Genomic DNA, 21,420 nt, shown 5'->3' with positions numbered 1-21,420 from the left:
CCACCAGCTGAACAACCTTTGGAAAGTCCTCACCGTTTATTCTGACACTCATCATTTTGGAAAAAAAAAGAAGTTACTGTGGGGAGACCATTTAACATGAGTGGTAGGTTCTAATGTGAGGATAAAATTATCAAAATAAATACACTTCTAAAAACTTTGACAAATCCTTTCTGTCTATCGTAAAATAAGGTATTGGCAGTTTTCTGAATATAGTCCTTTGCAGTAATAAATACACTGAATACATAGGGTGGCAGTGTGTGGTAGCCATTGCAAAGGTTTGCACACTATAATTTTAGATTCAGCTCTCACTCAGATGTGCGGGATGCTGTCCACGCCCCCTGCATCTTGCTCACAGCTGGGCTCATGTCTAGGCAGAATCGCCCACACCGTGTATGCATTCTCTCTTCTCGCTCTCTTTCTGGGCACACAGACTTGCATTGCTGAAGTTATATAATAAAACCAGCTAACATTTACTGAGCATTTATGGTGCAGCAGGCACTGTTCTGAGTCCTTTATCTGCATTAATTCATATCATCCTCCCAACAATGCTATGAGGTAGGTACCATTATCACAGATGAGTAAGCAGAGGAACTGAGAGGTTAAGTAACTAGCCTAAGATCATATAGCCAGTGAACGGTAGAGCCTGGACTTGAAACTGGGAGTCTGGGACCAGAACCCACTCTCTTAACCATCATGCTACCCATTTGGAGAGGCCACATGGGAGCCATGTGTATGTGGCTGTTGTCAGCCCACGAGCTCTGTTATGCAGGCTAGAACCTGGTCTGGGTCATCCCCAGTACCAGTCTTTTCATCTGGGGCCCACACAGAGTGTATGCGCAGTAATCGTTGAACCAATGCGCAAGGCATGAGCTGCTTCATCTGTAAGACAGGAGTAAGAGCCAGCACTTCAGATTGCTGGGGACTCCAACAAGCTCTTCAGTGGGAGAGCTCTCTTTAAAGATCCTCCATTCCCCCTTGCCCACCTCCTGTTCACCCCCTCCTTGGGCTTTTAGTCTGCACCAGCCTGGGAAAGCTGATTGTATGCATCTTATCCTAATGCTGCATTCAGTAACATTATATTTGTAGCTTGAAATCAGCAACAATGAGAATATTTACACCATGGAAATTGGCAATGGTACAAATGGGGGTTTCCCTTTAGAGATGTTAAACATTTACCATGGCCAGGGAGAAATGGCTTCTCTAATGACCACCTTCAGGGGGCAGCACAGTAGAGCGATCTCACCTGTTGGTTCTGGAGCCTGACTACCTGGGTTCAAACTCCAACTCTATTACTTATCAGCTGTGTGATCTGGTTCAGTTACTTAACTTCTCTGAGCCTCATTAATCTCATCCATGAGATAATTACCTATTTCATTAAGGGTTTAATGAGAGCATCTGTGTTACTCCATAATTATTGCTCTCTTTGAGCAATAAATGTTACTTATTAATATTATACATCAGCCTAGGAGGTGGAGGGACTTTCTTGTTTCCCCATCCTAGGAAAGGGAGTGATGGGAATAGGACTTGCAGTGTCAAAGAGGGATCTTTCCGGATGTCGAGGCCCTTGTGTGGCTGAACCACACTGACTCCATTTGGCGGCTCCATCTTAGACCTGCAATCCCACCCCCTCCCCTTTCTGTCTGACTAAGCTTTAACCTACTCACAAGGAGTGTGCCCAGGCCAGAGAAGTTCCCTATCAACTTTACGCTTGTCTTCATCTGATATGAACATGGAAAGAATACCTTTTGCTGACACAGATAGTTAACGGTCTGCAAGGAATAATGGTCGTGAGACCACCAGGGGGAGGATAAAACCCCGGTTCCCGTCAGTGTGAAGCACTTCTCCCCTGGTGGTCAGATTCTATTTTTCGCTTTGGCCGCTTATGTCCGTCTGTGTCCCTTTGAGCGTACAGAGTGCCCCTGTGAGAGCCTCTGGACAGTTGTCTGCCCAGTCCTGCCTGTGTGTGTTACCCACAATAAACTTCATAGTTGCACTTTATGGAGTTGCCTGCTTTGTTTTTTGGTCTCCAAGTTTCTTCTCAGTTTGGAGGATATTACCCAATATTCCTGCCATCCAACAGCCCTCACGGAGGGTGTTTTGAGGCACCAGCAGGCCAGATCTTTATGAGCCTTTATGATTATGTGCATGGCAGCTGGGGGATAAGGAGCCTCCTCTAGTGCTTAGAAGGAAGGCTGCCGTTAGCTTTGGAGTCTGCAAAAGATTTGGGGGAAAGCAGGTGATCTAACTAATGATTCCCTCTGCCCTCCCATTGCCTCCTTTCTTGCTAGTGAACACTCCTAGGAGGAGTGTTGTGGGTTTTTTTTTAAAACATATATATATATATATGTTAACATTTATATATATATTTTTAACATATATATATTTTAACAAATACATATATATAACAAGAATAGTACAAAAAGGCAAAAAAGGAAATAGCACAATAGAGGAGTAACATTTCTATATCTCACTGTAATTGTTAGTGTCAATCTGACATAGATTCCGATAAGATGTATATAGTAAACCTAGAGCAGTTGTTTTAAAAAAGTGAAAAAACTATTAAAGAAATTAAAATGTTACACTAAAAAATACTCATTTAATGTAAAAGAAAGCAGTTAGGAACAACAGAGGAAAAAAAGACATGAGACATGTAGAAAACATAAAGTAAAATGGCAGATGTAAATCTAATTCTATTAGTAATGGCATTAAATATGAATAGGTCCAATCAGAAGGCAGAGATTTTCTTACAGGATAAAAATATCAAGCTCTAACTATATGCTATTTTTGGGAGATACATTCTGGATTCAAAGATACAGAAAGGTTGAGAGTCAAAGGATGGAAAAAGGTATATCATGCAAACAACTATAATAAAAAAACTGGGCTGCCCATATTAATATCAGAGGGTCAATCCATCAGGATAATCTAAAAACTATAAACATATATGCACCTAACAACAGAACCCCAAAATAGACGAAGCAAAAATGGACAGAACTAAAAAGAGAAACAGATAATTCAATAATAATAGGTGGACACTTTAGTATTCTACTTTCATTAATGGATAGAACAGCTAGGCAGGAGCTCGACAAGGAAATAGGAGACTTGGACAACACTATAAATCAACTGGACCTAAAAGACATCTGTCGAACATGCCACCCAACAACAATAGAATACATTCTTCTCAAATGCACGTGGGAAATTCTCCAGGCTAGACCGTATGCTAGGGCACAAAATGAATCCCAATACAATTTAAAAGATTGAAATCATACAAGTATATTCTCTGTCAACCAATTCTAAGAAGTCTGTGGAAGGATTCCATGTGAAGATTTAACCAGAGGATTTCATGCTGGTTGCCTGAAAGCTGGAAGCTTCTAGAAAACTTTCAGGACATCTATCTAAGCATTACCTCCTGCTGTGAGCATTAAAGTAGTTAACTCTTGAGAAGCACTTAGCAAAGTGCCTGGCATGCAGTAAGCATATGATACATTTTAGATGTTATTATCCTCACAATTATGTTATGGGGACAAGCTTCATTATTTTCCCTATTTAACAGGTGAGAAGACAGAGGTTCAGAGCTGCACGGTAAGTTGCCTGAGGTCACACAGCAAATAAGCAGGGGAGCTAGATCAGAGCCCATGTTTGTTAGATTTCAAAGCCCCACACAAGTGCACAGAGAGACAGGTCTCAGGGCTTTCATCACTGTTGTTGTTTTCAGTAGCTTAAAATTGGAAACTGCAGGTGTCCATCAACAGAGCTGTTCAGTAAACCCTGGCACACCCAACCAGGGAGTGCTTTGTGCTGGTTACAAGAAACGAGGCCCCCCTATACATAGGGACATGGAACGATCTCCAAGACATTTTGTTCAGCAAAAGAACATCTGAAAAAAAGTTCCATAATCCATAGGAAACAAAGCCAAATATTCCATAAAATCTAAGTCCTTGAGTATGTGACCTATGAAGGCTCATATGAAGGTGATTTAAACAATAGGATCTGTTTATAGGATGCTTCCTTTCTTTAGACTTTATTTTTGTTGAGTTTTGAAATAATGCATGCTCAAAGGAAAAATTCAGAGTATAGCAAAGTGTCAAGAAGAAAAAAAATCACCAGAAATCCCTTCCTCCAGAATTAAGCTAGGCTAACATTTTGGCATATATCTTTCCAAGTCCTCTTTCTGTGTGACTGTGAGCATGTGTGTGAGTGTTATATATTCATGTATGTATACATATCGAGAAATATACATACACAAATATGAGAATTCCGCTGTTGTGGAGCAAAATGTCCTCCACATTATAGAAACTTAAGCAACAAAGAAGTTTATTTCTCTGTCACATTAAATCTGACAGAATGGTAGCTCCACAATCATCATGGTTTCAGCCTCTATATCCTTGCTGTATTACTCTCAACCTGTGGCTGCCTCCTCATGGTCTAAAACAGCTACTGGAGATCCAGTCATCACATCTGTATTTCTGCCAGCAGGAATGGGAAGTAGAAATCCTGCCCTACTCTTGAAGTCCACCATCTAGAAGTTATATGCATTTTTCTTGGTAACATTTGTCTGAACTTAGTCATATGGCCATTCCTAGACACAAAGAAGCTTGGGAAATGTGGTCTTTACTCTGGGCTCCCCAGCTAAAAGTCAGGGAGTCTATGACTATGAAAGAGACTGGGGAGTGGACACTGTAGCAGCTAGCAATGCTGTTTGTTGCTTATCTTCAATCTCTTAATAATCTTTCCTATCAGGAGAGAAAGCTCCATACCTTACATTTTAACCTTGGAGGCCTGAGAGAAGACACCGTCTGGGCCAAATTGCAAGTTGTAATAGAGCAGGCTTTCTTTCTTAAGGCATATCAGGAAGCCAGCTGCTCACCCAGCAATTTCCAAATGAAGGGCAGAATCCTGGCAACAACACTGGCCATGGGACTTCCCCCAGGTTTTACCTCTGTAAACATCGTGAAGAGAATCAGGAAAGACCATGACATTGCAAAATCAGAATTGCAAGGCCACATGTGTGACAAAACTCTGGCAAGTTCCAGCACCTCTGCTAGTCATCCTTAAAAGGATTCCACTAGTCTGTGCATGTGTAAATCACATCCTGCCTACAAATCACTCATTTCTCACCCCTTCTTTGCAATTCCAGAGGAGTTTAAGTGAGTGTGTGTGTGTGTGTGTTTGTGTGTGTGTGTTGTGTGTGTGTGTGTGTGTGTGTGTGTGTCTGTTGGTGGGTGATGAGACTGAGTCCAGGGGGATGGACTGGAGTTTTCTGTTTCTATTTCAGACCAGATGACAATGAACCCCAGCGGCTCTGTATCTCTTTGTGGCCCAGTTTCCCCATTTGAAGCCAAGGTTTCCTTGGCCAGTTCATGTGCTTTAAGATTCATGTCTCTGACACAGAAAAATCATGTAATACAGAGCCTAGGCATTCTGGGTCCAAGTCCTGGTTCTGTCACCCACTGGCTGTGTGACCTAGATAATAGACTTAACCTTTCTGTGGCTCCGTTTCTTCATTTGCAAAATAGGACTGATAACAATAGAAAGTATTTTGTAGTGCTTCTGTAAGAATTCAGTACTTAAAACTCCGGAAGAGCCCAGGCCATGTGGAGGCCCTCCGCTGATGACATGCAGGAAGGGCCCATGCCCTGGCATCTAGCCCACCAGGAAGGGCAGAAGCGCAAAGGCTCTCTAGAGCCATAAAATTAATGGTCACCATGGTGGACATCAGTGAAGGTGGACATGGTGGATGCTTCCTTTTCAGGGATCCCAGTGCTGAGCAACCAGGAGGAAGCAGGTTGGTGTCATACCTCCCAGTTCCCCTTTAGATGCATTTGTGCGTCTCTGCTCAGAGCAGTCCTGGCCTGATTTTTACTTCTTAGTTCCCGGGACTACCTTCCACCAAAAGAAATATGAAGTGTGGTACCTCAGCATTGATGCCAAGAGCTCACTAGAAAAAACCCTGCATTCAGAGCCAGGGTCTGTGCCCTGACTTTGCGGCCCATCTTCTGGGGGACTCTGGCTAGATGTCCCCCCTCCGGACCTCAATTTCCACATTTGCAATGTGATGATTGACTGTCCTTTATGATTGGATTACTGCGTTCTTGATTCTTATTTTGTGGTTGGCTTTATTCCTTTGATACCTAGGTGAGTTAAAAAAGCTAAAGCTCTAAACTTTTCTTAGAAGCCATGATCAGTACATATGTGTAAACTAAACAAAACATGTGCAGTGTATTGTGTGTATGTATTTACATGCAATGTATTGTATATGTGCAGTCAAACTAACAATTCTACCTAATAAAACTGAATAATGAGAAAAAAAAAAAAGGATAGGGGGTGGAGGCGAAGCTGGGTCGGGTCTCAGGACACTTGGGCAGAGGCTGGCTGGACTCAACGAGACCTAGGGCAGGTCTGACCAGGTCAGTCTCTCCAGAACACTGGGACCTGTGAGACCCCTGCCCCAGGCCTCACTTTTCAGGCTCTGGTTCCTAGATAGTTCTAAGAGTTTCTCAGTATACTACCAGGAGAATGGTGGGAGGGAATGTCTCCTGGGGACCACTACTTCTGAAGTTTGGGTGGCCAGTTTTAAACCAGAGCAGACCCTCTTGCTCTGGTTTTTTAAGGTCGGAGGCTGAGACTCGACTTGCTCCCCATACTCAGAACCCTTCAGCCCCCAACCCCTTGGCCTGGGGTGGAAGGAGGGTTGCTCTGACATTTTGGTATAAAGTCCCTTTGCTCAGTCAGTCTTCCAGAAAAATTTCTGCGGGCCTCTGTGCAGCTTCCCTGGTGCAGGGCCCTCTGTGCCCAGAATGGCGGCAGTAGTTGCCAAGACTGTTCGTATCTGCTGTGCCCCCTGCAATGTTACCACCCCACTAAAAAACCCCGCACAGGCCAGCCCAATCCTCCATCCCTTCATAACCTTAACCTCTAAGGCCCTGGCCTCTGTACCTGCCTCTGGCCTCCCTACCTTGTCCTCCTTTCAGGTGCTCAAATGCAGCCTGCTGCCTCCACCCCACCGCTTTTGCCAAGTGCAGTTTCCGCTGCCTGGAAGGCACCTTCCTTCCTGCTTTACCTCCTTCCCGCCAATCATCCTGAGATACCAGCTTGTCAGGGGGCATCCTCAGAGATGGCCACCCCGCTGCCAACCCCAAGCAGAGTTCAAAGTCTTGATCTCATTCTTCAGGGAAACTTCCTTGCTTCGACCATAGGGACATCACGTGACTTGGGTCAGACTCAACACTAGACTTAAGTTCAGGGAGGGGAGGGGAGGGGTGGGGTGAAGGGGTGTCCAGGGTCCAGAGCAGGTATCCTCGTAAAGTGGAACCTTTTAAATAACAATTATCAAGCACCTACTGTTTGCAGGTGTGATGCTAATGAATCCTTACAATAACCCTGAAAGGGAGGGGCTTTTATTGTCCTCACTGTACAGAAGAGGAGACTGAGGAGAGCCGACACCTAAGGAGAGTGTGCACAGTCACTTAAAAGTTGTCAAGGTCATAACGACGTCCAAGGACAGTGGGCAAAAGTGAAAGCAATAGAGAGGGTTGTCAAATGAGGGTGCCTTTTCCAAATACCAAGTCACCCACCCTCTCATCTAGTCCTTGACAGAACATATTAGCACGGCTAGCACCACACTCCACGCGATCTTCAGCCTCTGCTTCGCCTGTGTGTGATTAATCTTGGAGCATCTTCCCACATCAGTACAGAGAGACGGTCTTCTTGCTCATTATCCACTCCAGTATCCTTTCTGGGAGAGAACGATTGGAAACAACCCAAATGCCCTTGTCAGGGCAAATACAAATAAAAATATTTCTTCCTGGTGCCAAGAAGAGAAAGCGACAGCCCCACTCCCTTTTCTTAGAGCATTTACTTGGAAAGCTTGTAAATTTTCTCTGCTTCTTTCACGTGAGTGGGAGTCTAAAAAAAAAGCTGAATAAGCCTCTTGCCAGGTTTACCACCCAGGAATGTTTTTCCCAAGGACAGGGGAGCCCTCTGTTTGCCATGTAAATATCAGGAAGCCAGCATCCCTATCTCCCCATCTCTATGGGAGGGGAGGAGCTTAGCTTCAGGGTTTGACTCCAAGTTGCAAAACAACCTCTCTCATAAAGATATGAAGTCCTTTTTCCTGTGGATAAGGACAATTAGCTTACACAGAGAGCCACCCCCATCACCAGGTGAGTTCAGGATGTGACAAATGGCGCTATCTAGTTCCCTCATTTGAGGACAAGCTATCATTTGAGAACCCGGATGTAACAGGCTGTGTCTGCTGGACTATGTAAAAGGGTGGGGTTTCTTTCTGCCTGTGCAACCTCTTTAGCAGACAGTCTGTGATGTGCACTGTGATCTGGTTTAATATGTGTTTGATAATAACTGTTTTCTTTCTCTCCTACTGTGAGAGAGGTTTTTGGGGTTAGTGAGAGATTTTGTCTGCAGCGCCTACAAATGTCTTTGCACAGAGGGCTGGTTGAACAAATCTGGCTCCTCCCCACAGCGGAATACTGTGCAGGCATGACAAAGAACAAGAACGCTCTCTGCATTTCACTATGGAGTGAAGGTGCAAGGCACACAGTAGTTGACAACTTTTTCTGTAAAAAGACTATATTTGTATTTGCTTATATCTGCATAATCTCCAGAAGAATAAATAAGGACCTAATGAAAGTGCTCATGTGTGTGTAAAGAGGAACTGGGCAGAGAGAGGTGTGGAGAAGGATGGAATTTTTTTGCTGAACATTGTTTTATATTTTCTGATTTTTGAAACTCATGACTACATTATCTATTCAAAAATCAATTTTAAAAGGAGGGGTGGTGGCAAGAAAACAAACAAACCCTGAAGGAAAAGAAGTCCCAGGACCAGATATTCTCTAAGCACTCAGTTCTGTTTATTTCTGAGCTCAGCCTTGACCTGGAACCAGCTGAAAACTGATTATATTGATACAGTTTTTGGCGTTCGTGTTGGACCTTTTCATGGAAGGCTGATCTTCACGTAAAAGCAGGAAATGTCTTTATTTAAAAAAGGAAAAATAAAAAGTAAAACCAAAAAACTATCAGGTAGCTAACTCCTCCCCACTCCCCTCCCCAACTCCAGTTCAGAGATCTGCCTCCCAATGGCCTCCGTGTTCAGTTTCAGCCAGTGAGTGGGGTGGGGGAACTCGCTTTGAGAGGCTTGCGGTGGCTCCTCCCATCCCTCCGTCCTCTTGTTCTGCCTCTTAGGAGGTCGCTTACTCTCCAAGGCGTAGGCCTTCCTGGGTCAGCAGAGGTGACAGGAAAGGGTGTATGGGGTACCGTGTCCCTCCACACTGGGAATTGGGAAGCCAAGATGCCCAAGATTCCACCATTAGCCGTCTGTCTTCTAGAAGCTTCTCTGTGGGTCCAGGGGAAAAAGAGATACGGGAAAGGGATCACCTCTCAATCCATCTGGCCACTTCTAGACTGTGTTCATTGTCACAAAAACAATCACTGATTGTTATTACTGTTGGACATCAGATCAGGAAATGGTCCAGGAGGACTTGCTATGTGCTGGATGCTTCTCCCTTTTATCCTTGTACCAAACCTAAGAAGGAGGTGCTATTTCTTATAATCCCCGCTTTATGGATGAAGAAACAGAGGCACAGAGAAATCAAGTAACTTCCCCCAGGTCACACAGCTTATAAGGGCCAGCTCACCCTCGCAGCTGTTTCTCTTTTAACACCCTTGAGCCGGCTGGATGCCGCAAATCAGCCATCTGGCAAGAGCTGGAAGAAGTTCTGAGACGCTGGAATTGCAGGCACTGTGACACAGAGTTGGGATGGGCTGTGCTTTGCATTTCCAGGTCCCGCGGAAGGCCTGTAGCATTCCTGAGGAGAATCTGTGTTGATGGTTCAAGTACTCAGGCTCTGCCTCCCAGCTCCTCATCCTTGGCGCTGTGACCTTGGGCATACGCCTTGCCTTGTGGGGTTCCCAGGTTTCAGGTGTTAGTAATAGGTGGGGCGGGCGTATGATGGACCGCGCGCCTTCAGTTGGCCTACGCAGAGCACTGAAGACTGCAGAAGTCAGCGGATGAGAAGAGCCTCAACACGTTGACCAGCGGGAACATGAGAAGCGCTCCGAGGAGTGAGCCCAGCTGCACCACCGCCCCACACCACAAGAGGGCGCTGCGGCTATGGTCGCGCAGGATTACTCCCAGCATCACCTTGACGTAGCTCAGACAGCCAATGAACAGCACCCACGAAACCACCTGCGGGGATTGGTTGGAAGAGATGCCGCGTGAAGGCGACTTTGAGGGCGAGACCCGGGGATTAAGGGCGCTTTGAGGATGACCTAATAGGGACAAGGGAACCCCATGGAATAACTTCTATGTTTAAGGAGAGCCTTTTGAAGGTGACTCTACTGAACTAATGGGGCCTCATAAGTTGGCCTCCCCAAGAACCAAGGAGAATCCAATGGCTTTTTTGTCCCCCATGATCAAGTCAAAAGCAACTGGGAGAAGGCCGCTGCTGACATATACATGGTGGGAAGAGTGTGACGTTCAGGCTAGATTGTCATCACCTTGGACCAGCCACCTCACCTTCTTAAGCCTCTATTCCCAAATGAGAAGCACCCCCCACTCTCCTCAGCCTCCCTTTGGGCTCCCTGAGGAGTAACCACAAAGACTTAGGTCAGTAGAAAGGGCTAGGCTCCAGGTCTCCCAGGCCTTGGCTAGGTGGGGGGTGGGTGGGAAGGAGAGCAGCTCCATAGGCCAGATACTTACGATGAGGACTTCTCCGCCCCAGTGGCCCTGCATGAGGGGGCAGGGGCTCATCACGGCCATGGCCATGTTGTAGGCCCCAAAGCCAGTCCCGAACACTGCAAGGACCCCCAGGAATGGCAGAGACCTAGGACAGAGTGGGGGAAGTGAATGGAGGAGGTGAAAAGCCTGACTTCTGCCCCAACTCACCCACCCTACCCCAGCCCCGGGGGCCACATGGAATAGTCAGCATCTCCAGGATTAGAGGTTAGACCCATGTGGAAACTTCCAGGCCACCCAACACAAGTGGGCCATTGAGGTTCCAGGGGGTCAAGGCTGGTGTAAGTCACCCTGAGTGTTAACAGCAGGACCCAGCATCCCAGCAGGAGAAACAGAAGAGATTCTGGTGCTGCACAAGCCTGGTTCAAATCCCAGTTCCACCTGTGAGACTGGTCCCTGAGTCTGTTTCCTCACCTGAGAAATGAGTCTGTGGGGCTGGGAGAATCTGGAGGAGCATGGTGTGCAGGGCCTGGCCCTGGCTGTGGGCCCACCTGCTCTCATCTGCTGCCATTTCCTCCTGCCACACCTCCAGCCTCAGCCAGGAAACTGGGCTGATGAGAGGGAGGCTTGGATCACGGCACTTGGATCATTGCAGGGTATGCTATGTGACCTCGGTGACCATTCCCCCTCCGGCCTCAGCTACCCTTGTCTATAATGTGAGGTTTACATGATCTGGGGATCCTGGTGGCCAGCTTGGAGACACTATGCTGGTGGCCTTCCGTGTGGGCCCTAGGTCTGACCACTGAGGACACCATCCTTCATTTGAGGCCATTGCCCCTGGGGTCTCCTTGTCCACACTTCAGAACACCAAGGCAGGCTGCCCTCCCGGGTGAGAGCAGAGGAGCTGCCCCTCCTCTGAGGACTCTTTCTTCCTCAAGCCTCTTGGATTCTGAGACTTTAAGATTCTGTATTTCAGATTCTGAGCATCTCAGAGTCCAGAGATCTGTGGCCTCTGGTCTTGTTTCCCTAGAAATCTCCAGCTTCCTTCCACAGTTTTTAAACCCCAAGGGAGAAACATTCAGTTTTCTGGCAAACTGACATCTTCTGTCCAGCTCTTCCCCGGCTGGGGGAGGGAGTGGGCAGGCCTGGGGGAGGTGGAGGTGAGTGTTGGTGGGTGGGGGTGGGCAGGGCTGAGAGGCAGTGAGGACAGGCAGGGCAGAGGAGCAGAGGGACCTAAAGTTTTATGACCCCAAGGTGGGTGTTCTTCTGTGGGGTCTGAAGCTCCTGCATCAGAACCACATAGGCTGCTTACTGAAATAGATCTAGGCTGGCTCAGTCTTCTTAATATCAATTTGCCCAGCCATTCTTTGTTGTTGTTGTTTTGTTTTGCTTTTTGTGTGGTGGGGAGGTAATTAGGTTTATCTATTTATTTTTAAATGGAGGTACAGGGGATTGAACCCAGGACCTTGTACATGCTAAGCAGGTGCTCTACCACTGAGCTCTATCCACCCCCACAGCCATTATTCTAGAATTGCAGCTGTAAGAGCAGGGCTGAAATCCTGGGAATTAGACCAGAGCAAACCCTTTCTCTGAGCCTCAGGGTTTCCGTTTGTAAGTGGGAACCTCACTTCCTGCCTGCTTGCTCCTTCTCACAGGCCCATGGCAGACACGTGCCAGGCACTCACAGCTCTAAATGCCTTCCCAAATTAGCTCGTCTCATGCTCCTAACAACATAGGAAGAAGAACTATCATTATCCTCATTTTCCAGATTAGATTCCTGAGGCACAGAGAGGTAGAGTGACTTGTCCAGTGACACAGAGCTAGTCAGTGGCAGAGCCAGGATTTGAACCCAGGCAGCTGAGCGCCAGAAATCACATTCTTAACCACTACACATCCAGCCTGATAGGCGGGTGTGGAATTTGGGGGTTCTGACATGAGGTGTGTGCACCCTCAAACAGTGCTCTCCAGGGCCAGCTGGTGGTTGACCTGTTTGGCAGAAACATGGAGAGGAAGCAGGCGAGGGGGTTGGCCATGGAGCTGAGGGTGGCGGACAGGTGGTAAGCCACAGGCCCGTAGGACAGGCAGGAGTAGGTCTGCACGGAGGGTAGCACGCCGTTGGTGAGCGCGTTCACAAAGGCCACCAGGATGTAGATGAAGGTCAGGTGGGCCGGGTGGCGGGGGGCCGCCTTCTCCTTCAGATGCTCCTGGTCCTGGCTGCTGTCCTCGGGGCCTGGGAGGCCCAGGCCCTTCCCTTCCCGCGGCTGGATGGAGTGGAGGGTGACCTGAGAGGTCAGGAGGTCTTCTACGGAGGCTTCCCAGTGCCTAGGTTGACGCTGGAGGAAAAAGAAAGCCACGAGGCAGCAGGCCATCATGAAGGCGAGCAGGAGGAAGAAGACCAAGGGCGAGAAGTTGGCGGGGAGGTAGCGGCTTTCCAGATGGAGCAGGGCAGATGCCGTCCCAGCGAGGTCGGGCATCACAGTACTGTTAGCTCCCTGCCGGAAGACAAAACAAGGGTCCGTCAGATCCCTGGGTGATGTCAGGACATAGGTTATTAATAACTAATCATTAATAAATTAAATAATTAATTATTTAATGTGATAATTATCATTAATAATGATAATACAGGCACATCTTGCTTTATCTTGCTTCACAAATACTGCTTTTTTTTTTTTAAACAAGGTGAGGGTTAGTGGCAACTCTGCGTCGAGCGAGTCTCTCAGCACCATTTTTCCAACAGCGTCTGCTCACTTCGTGTCTCTGTGTCACAAGAATTTAGTAATTCTTCCAATATTTCAAACCCTCCACCAGCAAAAAAAATTTTTTTAGACATAGTGTTATCTTGCACCTAATAGACTACAGTCTAGTGTAAAGATAACTTGAATATGCTCTGGGAAACCAAAAAATTCCTGCGACTCTTTATCGTGATATTTGCTTTACTGTGGTCGTCTGGAACGGAACCCACAGTATCTCTGAGGTGTGCCTGTATACAATAAATATCAGGCGTTATTATTAACAGATGAGTGATGGATCATGTCTGCACAACTACTAAGGTGATGATAATAAATGCTCCCATTGAGCGATGGCTCGCTGGGCACCAGCCCTTTGCCTGTGTCGGCTCAGTGTTCCTTCTAACAGCCCCACGCAGTGGGGACCATTATCCCCAGCTTCAGAGGGAACCAAAGTGTCAGAACCACGTATCTTACCCGAGGGTCACAGGGAGTATGTGGCGAAGCTAATCTGCTTGGTTCTGACTCCGAAGCTACACCTTTCCACTAGTAGAGGGAAAGGGCCTCCAGGACTGGCAACCACAAATATACTCAGAGAAGGGATTGGCTGGAGACTGCCCAGCGGGAGAGCCGCTCCATCCACTCTCCCCAAGAGACACCATACACCTAGATTTATGTATGTGAAATTTCAAAAAAAATTAAATGCCATCAACTAATTCAAACTCTCTCAAAAAAAAAAAAAAAAAAAAAGAGCTTGCAGGCGCTGGTGATGTGGGCCACTGGTTTGCAATCGCTGCTGTACTCCGTGCTTTGGATACTACCAGATGTATATAAATTGTTCAGTATCCAGTGAGAGACTGTTTGATGTTGTAACAACACAAGATATTGAAGCAACATCTAGACTATGGTTCCCAGCCTTGGCTGTACAGTAGCGGCACCTGGCGAATTTTCAATAAATACAAGTTCACCATCCCTTATCTGCAGTTCTGAAATCCAACAAGCTCTGGAAGTCAGAATGTTTTCGTGGCTCAGTTGGCAGGAACACACGAACACTTGAATGGGACATGAACACCTCTGGGCTGTGGGGACGGCTGTGTCACAGACTCTGTCGCACACTTAGGGTAAGCGTGTTCTAAAATCTGAAAGTCCAGGTTCCAAAACACAGCTGACCCCAAGGATTTCAGAAAAGCTTCACTCTGGTTGTGTGGGGGGCCCGCAGCTCCCCCAGGTGATCTGTAGCTCAACTAGGTCAAGAACCCTGATCTACTCAACATCTAGGAAACACGAGCCCTCTGTGTGATCTTGCTTGTGACCTAGGACAGAGTGCAGTGGCTCTGGGTAATGCCAGGTACCTGTGGGATGTCCATGTTCCTGGTGGTCTCAGCGCTCGGGGTGGTGTCTGAGGTCTCAGTGATGTTAACACACGTGGTGAGGCCGGAGCCCTGGGCGAGAGCTACCAGGGCGGGCAGGAGGCCACTGAGTCCTTCACCCACAAAGAAAGTGGTGAGGTAGTGGGTGGGCAGCCTGCTCATGAAAGGCAGGAAGGTGACAGAGGAGGTGCAGTCCACTAGGGCCAGGAAGAAGGTGAGGACCAGGAAGGCAATGCTGTGGTGGCCACCTAAGGCCCAGGAGGTGATGTTCCAGAGGAAGGCGAAGAGGGTGCAGGCGATGGTCCCCACGCTCAGCACAGTGAAGATGACAGGCACCTCGGAAAGACAGCCAGGCCGGAAGTGATGGAGGAGGGTGACCAGGAGGGGGCCGATGTTGGCCAGCTGGATGACCACTGTGAGGTAGGAAGGTAGGTACCAGCCCTCGGGCAGTTCCGTCACCAGCAGGGGCAGCTCTACCCAGAGTCCGTTGATGGCCACCCAGGAGCCCATCCCGAAGGTGCAGACCAGCAGGTGTATCAAGAAGGCCATGGTGATGATGCCTGTCCTGGGCCTGAGGCTACCTGCCTCCCTAGGTCAGCCTGCAGTATGGTTGATGGAGAAAAATACCAGGTGAGCAATGTCAGGTTCCCCGTCTAGCCAAAGCTTATGCTTCTGGCCTAGGGTTTTCTCTTATCATTTTCCTCCTTGTGAACAAGTTGGCTTTTTATTAGCAGAAAACATGGACAAATTCCTTTATAATTAACCTTCCAGTTCAGAAGGCTTTCCTAATTGTGACTCATATATCCAGAGACTGCAAGAGAAAATTTTGATACATTCAACCGCATAGATGTCAGAACACACACAAACAAACAAACAAAACACCTTCTGCAAAAAAATGACCCAAAAAAAGACCTATTGTATAGCACGGGGAACTATATTCAATTTCTCATGATGAATTGTAATGAAAAAGAATCTGAAAAAAAAAATATGTATGTATATGTATAACTGAATTGCTTTGTTGTACACCTGAAACTAACACTGTAAATTGACTACATGTCAATAAAAAATAAGAATTAAGAGTAAAAAAAAGTAACAAAAAATACCAACAAGATCAAAAGACAGATGTCATCCTAGGGGAAAATACTGCAATGTAAACCACAGACAAAGGGTTCATCTTCCTAATATATAAAGAGTTTTTAGACGTTAAGAATAAAAAGACCCAATAGAGGAGTAGAAACAGGATATGCACAGTCCAGAGAAAAAAGCACAAAGAAGCCTTAGACACATGAAAAGATTACCACCTTCAATCACCACGGGAAATATCAATTAACAGTGACTGCAAGGTGCCATTTCTCACCGCAAGATTAGTCCCGCAGCTAAAGGTTACTGCCCTGGACAAAACGACGTATGTACGAGGCTATTATTCCTTGTTGGCAGTAGCAGAATATGGGAGACGACCCCAGCGCCTGTCCACAGAAGGATGGCTGCCTGTTGGAATACCATATATTTGCTAAAAGGAAGGAGGGCTGCAGGCTCGCTCACTGGCTGATAAGAAAGGGCCTGGCCTCAAGGCGAAGTTGATAAGCGAAGAACATCCAGCTGGACAGTGCGCTGCCTTTTGGACACAGGGGAGAAGGAGGAGGAATATGTTCTCTTTGTATTTGCACAAAGCAACCCTTGAAGGACACATAGAAACTGCTGGGGTGTGTGAGGCACCTCAGCGTAGATCTTTTTATACAGTTTTGATTCGTGAACCATGTTACAATATGGTTGCCTGATACAAAATTCCAGTCCGGCGTTTTTCTCCTGAAATGAGAGAGCTGGACAGGCTCTTGGAGAAACCACCTAACTGGAGCCATTCTGAGATCTGTAGACCACCTTCCCGGTTACCTGTGTCATACACCTGTGCTGTTACCCACAGTCTAAGCAAAAATATTGGAGAAACTTTGTCAACCAGAAAAAAAAAAAAAAAGGCACAACATAAGAGCAGTGAGTTTCAGTTTTATTTGGGACATTACTGAGGACTATAGCCTGGGAGACAGCCTCTCAGTTAACTCTGAGGCTTTGACGAGGTAGGGGAGGAGCCAGTATGTATATAAATTTTTTGGCTGGGCATGTAGTTGGGCATGTATCTTGGTAAAAGATTACTGCTAATCACAAAAACAAAAACAAAAACCCCAGCTGTCTCAGGCTAATGATTTTAGTGCTCTTCTATGTCTGGGAAGATGTAAGATTCTGGGGTCATTGAAATTCTTCTTTAGATAGGCATCTTAACAATATAAGGGCTGTCTGTCCAAAACGTAGCATGCTTCATGCTGTTTTTCCATCCTGAATTCCCCTCAGGGGGTCGACTGCTGTGGGTTGCAACTTGATCCTTGTAGGAGTGGAATGGCCAGTGGGCAACATTCTTTGTTAACAGCTTTGGGTGCGACTCTGGAGCCAGCTGCCTGGACTTGAACTAGCCCTGCCACTTAACTGAGTGATTTAGGGCAAGTGAGTTTGTCTCTCTGTGCCTCATTTCCCGCTCTGCAAATAGAAGACAATGAAAGCATAGGCCTCATGGTTTATAATGAGATGCAACATGTTAATGAGTTTCTGTTGTCGCCAGCAAGGCCTGGCGCACAGTAAGCACTCGCTAAGGGTGAGCTGTTATGGTTATGGGGCAATGCCAGATTTGGTGATAGTTATTTTTTTCCCAATTTGCATGAAAATTAACACTGGACTATTCAAATTTAAAAAGGAAAAAAAATCTCCCCACCTGGTACCACTGGAAATCACTGGTGATACACGCACTATTTTGTTTTTAAGTCTATTTATTTAATTAACTTATTTATTTTGTTGGGGAGAGGTAATTAGGTTTATTTAGTGTTTACTTATTCTTAGAGGAGGTTCTGGGGATTGAACCCATGACCTCACGCTACATGCACTATTTTGGAGAGAAATGCTGATTGGGCCAATCATCTCCCTTTACAACTGGGAAACAGGGTGGGGTCTGCAGGGGTGGAGCAGCTCTCCTGAGATCTGGGGCCGGTCCCCGCCAGCACTTGGCTCTGCCCACCCCTCCCTGTGAGCGCGGACCCCTCAGTTCTGCTCTATTCACATATCAGCCTTAATCTCCCTGTCTCCCTTCTAGAACACACAGGGGCTTCCCCTGTGGCTACGCCCCACCCAGGAAACTCCTCATACCCCAGTGGCTCCTCTCCAGGTTCCGACACAGAACTGACTCTCACATCCCAGACTCCCTTCCTCCTTCCTCCTCTGAGGGAACCTAATCCTCCTTCCTCTCCGGGAGGCGTGGGAGCAGAATGCAGCCCGACCTGCTTTCAGCCTCCTGTCTGGGGGGCCTCAGGCGAGCCCTAAGCTCTGTTTCCTCATCTGTGAAACTGGCCCAACAAACAGCCCAGGACAGACCTGGCCCTGGGCATGCCCAGGGGACTCGGGAGAGAGGGCAAGCTCCAGGCAGCTTCCGCCCACTGTGCTGCCCCTGCCCTTGCCTGTGCAGCGCTGCTTGCCTGGGGCACCACCTCCCTCCCCAGCTACATCCCAGCTTTCTGCAGGACCCCATCCCCCAGGAAACCTTCTGTGGCCACCCAGCCTGGACCCTTGGCTCCTCCATTTAAGGTTTTCCTGGTGTGGGTGAATGCTGGTACACTCCCAGGGGGACTGAAGCTCCTGGAGGGCAGGGACTGCTTGGGAATTGGGCAAGGACAGAGGACCAAGCTCCAGAGTTGTAAACTGGTAACTCACTAGCCACAGACAGCCAGGCAGCAGATGTGTTACTTTGATGTGCTGCGTGTTGTAAATAATTATTGAAATACGCAAGTCAGGAAGGAGGAGCATACAAAACGCAGGATTTCTGGCTTCTCAGGAGTATTCTGGAAGACCACACCAGGCAGCAATCACCCTTGGCTCTCTTTAACTTAGGGCACCTGCCTGGGCCCTTCAGGCTCTGCACGCACTGATCAAGACCAGCCCTTATTTTTGAGAGAGGGTGTAAGGTGCCCAGGATCCCTCACTAGCTGGGGGCAAAGCAGGGGCTGGGATCCAGACTTGGGCTTCTCTCTCAGCTCCAGCCACCTTACTGCTCTCTCTGGCAATAACATCTGGAGGCAGAATCCTGGGTTCAAATCCCGGCTTCAACCCTGCACAAATAACAACCTCTGGCGAGTGATTACTCTCCTGCAAAATGCAGAGGCTCCCAGTACCAACATCAGGATTGTTATGCCCATAAATTTGCAAAATGCTAGCCTGGCACCTGACACATAGTAAGTGCTCAATAAACGTTAACAATCCTGATGACTTTCAATAGATACATCAATTGCATTGGAAAGCACACAATGATCCTGCACATACTTCTGGATACCACAACACAGTAATTCCTGATGGCAAAATTTTGTCATCACCTCCTCCTAAACAATCAACCAGGGATTATTAGGCACCTACTGTGTGCCCAGTGCTGTGAGGGATGCAAGCAGAAAAGCCACAGGGGCTGTCCCCAGAGAACAGTGTGAGGAAGAGATGTGTGGGCTGCAGACCCCAGATGCATCACAGCTAAGGCAGAGGAGGAGTTGCAGGTGGAGGGCAGAGGGCAGTGGCTGGAAATGCACGGAGAGGCAGGGTTTCCCACCTTACCTTGGCCGAGGCAGGTAACTCAATGGCTGCAAAACGGTGGCAGTCTCGTCCCAGAGGATCAGTGGAATGGAGGAAGGAGAGGACCTTTTTCAAAGGTGATAGTTCCATGCAGCTTCTTGACTGCCCATTGTACTGTCCAAAAAGACACAGAAACGGGTGCTGGCTGCCCACTCCCACCTGAGACCAGGATCCGGTATAAAGCAGGCAGAATCCCACTGAAAAAAAGCCAACCCACATCAACTCAGGTAGAGTTCTGCTTCGGACTGGTGAAACAATACGGAAGGAAAGAAAAAGCAGAGCATTGTATGATATCCCAAGGTCAAGTCTACTAGCTGCTTCCCACTAGCTACTCTTCCCTTTTTCCTTAGTTATTATTGAGACCAGATTTTTGGTTGGGCAAATGGCCACCCGGTTAAAGAACTACATTTCCCAACCTCTGTTGCAGCTGGATGTGGACATCCAATCAAGATCAGGCCATTGAGTTTGTAAGAGACTTTGAGAAGTCTCCTTAAAGGGAGTGTGCCCCTTTGCTCTTCCTCCATCCTGCTGTCTAGAACTCAGATGTGATGGCAGGAACACCAGCAGCCATGCTGCACTATGGCAGATGGCGTGGGAACTAGATGGAGACCAGACTCCTCAGGACTTTGTGACAGAGAGTCGCCACACCAGCCCTGTTCTCCCTGCCACTAGACTATTTTGTTTATTTATTTAATGTTGTTAAATTATAAATAAGCTTCTATCTTGTTGAAGTTATCTTCAATCTCATTTTATAAATAGCAAAACACTGGCCAAATGTATAGAGATAAATGTTCAAGGATGTATATTGACCAGTGATAGTAACCAGAAACTGAATATATTTATCTCATTTACTATTAATGTCCTGACTCAGAAACTTAGATCCTGCCCCAGTTAGGATCTGATCAAAGACCAAAATCAAACAAAATTATTTGTTGAGACACTCCTTAAAGAGATACCAAAAGGAAAAGTTAGAGGTAAATTTAGCGGTAAAAGTCTTCCAGAAAAGTGCAGAGAGAGAGAAAAAAAGGGAGAGATAGCTCTCAATATGGAATTTTATGGCAAAAGTAAAAACTGTGGACTGAGATCCAGATTCACTTCATATTGATAAAGACTAATTCATAATGTGGTCAAAACAGTGGTGAATATCTATGTTCTGAATAGCATTCTCCAGAAACCACAGACTTGCGGGGGGAAACAGAGAGAAGCACAGTAAATGGTGGGGTGTTGACTCACTGTTCCAGGCCTTGACAGCAGAAGAAGGTATAAAATAAACAAGGATATAGAGGGGGCAATAAATTATATGCCTATTAAGGAGGAATAAGTAAGTAATTAAAGGGAGGAGGTGAATTTGCAGAAGATGGTTACCTTTATCACCTGAAAAGCTATTAAACTGTGAGCTCAGCAAGGTGGCCAGTTACACATTTACAAATATGTAACTTTCCTGCATAGAATGAATTAGAAAGTAAGACTTCTACTGGGTAGTTATTTGGGGAAAATAGATAAAGCTGGATCCCCCTCTTCCCTCCTGCCCAGTCCCTCACCTCACCAAAAGAAAAAAATCAATTTCTGCTGGATCAAATGCTTAAATATTAATTTAAAAAATCATAAAAATACCACAAAGAACATACAGGCAGAGGGAACAGCTTGTGCAAGTGTCCTAGGGGCAGGAATGAGCTTAGGCCAGTATGGCTGGAGCCCTGGACTTAACGGGAAGAAGAAGGCAGACAGGGGAGGTAAGGATTTTGAATTTCATTTATGTGCAATGGGTCACATGCACTGAGAGCCTAAATCCCCACCCCCGACAGAGCTGAGTTCTCTGGGTCCTAATGCAGGTGCCACCAGAGCTGCCTAGTTTGAGGGAAGTGATTTGGCTCTGCAAGTCTCTGCTTCCTCATCTGTAAAAGTCACGATGGGGGCATGGCCCAGTGTGACCCACATCCTTTATGGCTCTCGTGTCTTGGCTTTCTCCCAGCCAGCCACACCAAGT

At 46.9% G+C, this 21,420-nt stretch overlaps 1 protein-coding gene across 1 annotated transcript; it reads right to left on the bottom strand.

Annotated features, from left to right (window-relative positions):
- Positions 1–8,842: 8,842 nt before the first annotated feature.
- Positions 8,843–19,556, bottom strand: SLC52A3 (solute carrier family 52 member 3). The gene is made up of 5 exons (XM_006192525.3): positions 19,416–19,556; positions 14,766–15,382; positions 12,674–13,179; positions 10,712–10,835; positions 8,843–10,198 (listed from the first exon to the last, which is right to left on the bottom strand). Exons 2-5 carry the CDS (start codon positions 15,330–15,332, stop codon positions 9,986–9,988), a joined length of 1,410 nt encoding a protein of 469 aa, XP_006192587.1. The 5' UTR covers positions 15,333–15,382; positions 19,416–19,556; the 3' UTR covers positions 8,843–9,985.
- Between the last annotated feature and the right edge of the window lie 1,864 nt (positions 19,557–21,420).

Source organism: Camelus ferus, chromosome 19 (assembly GCF_009834535.1).
Source record: "Camelus ferus isolate YT-003-E chromosome 19, BCGSAC_Cfer_1.0, whole genome shotgun sequence".
In the NCBI taxonomy this organism is placed as follows: domain Eukaryota; kingdom Metazoa; phylum Chordata; class Mammalia; order Artiodactyla; family Camelidae; genus Camelus; species Camelus ferus.
Note: the sequence above shows the minus strand (reverse complement) of the source record. Positions and strands in the feature narration are given on the sequence as shown.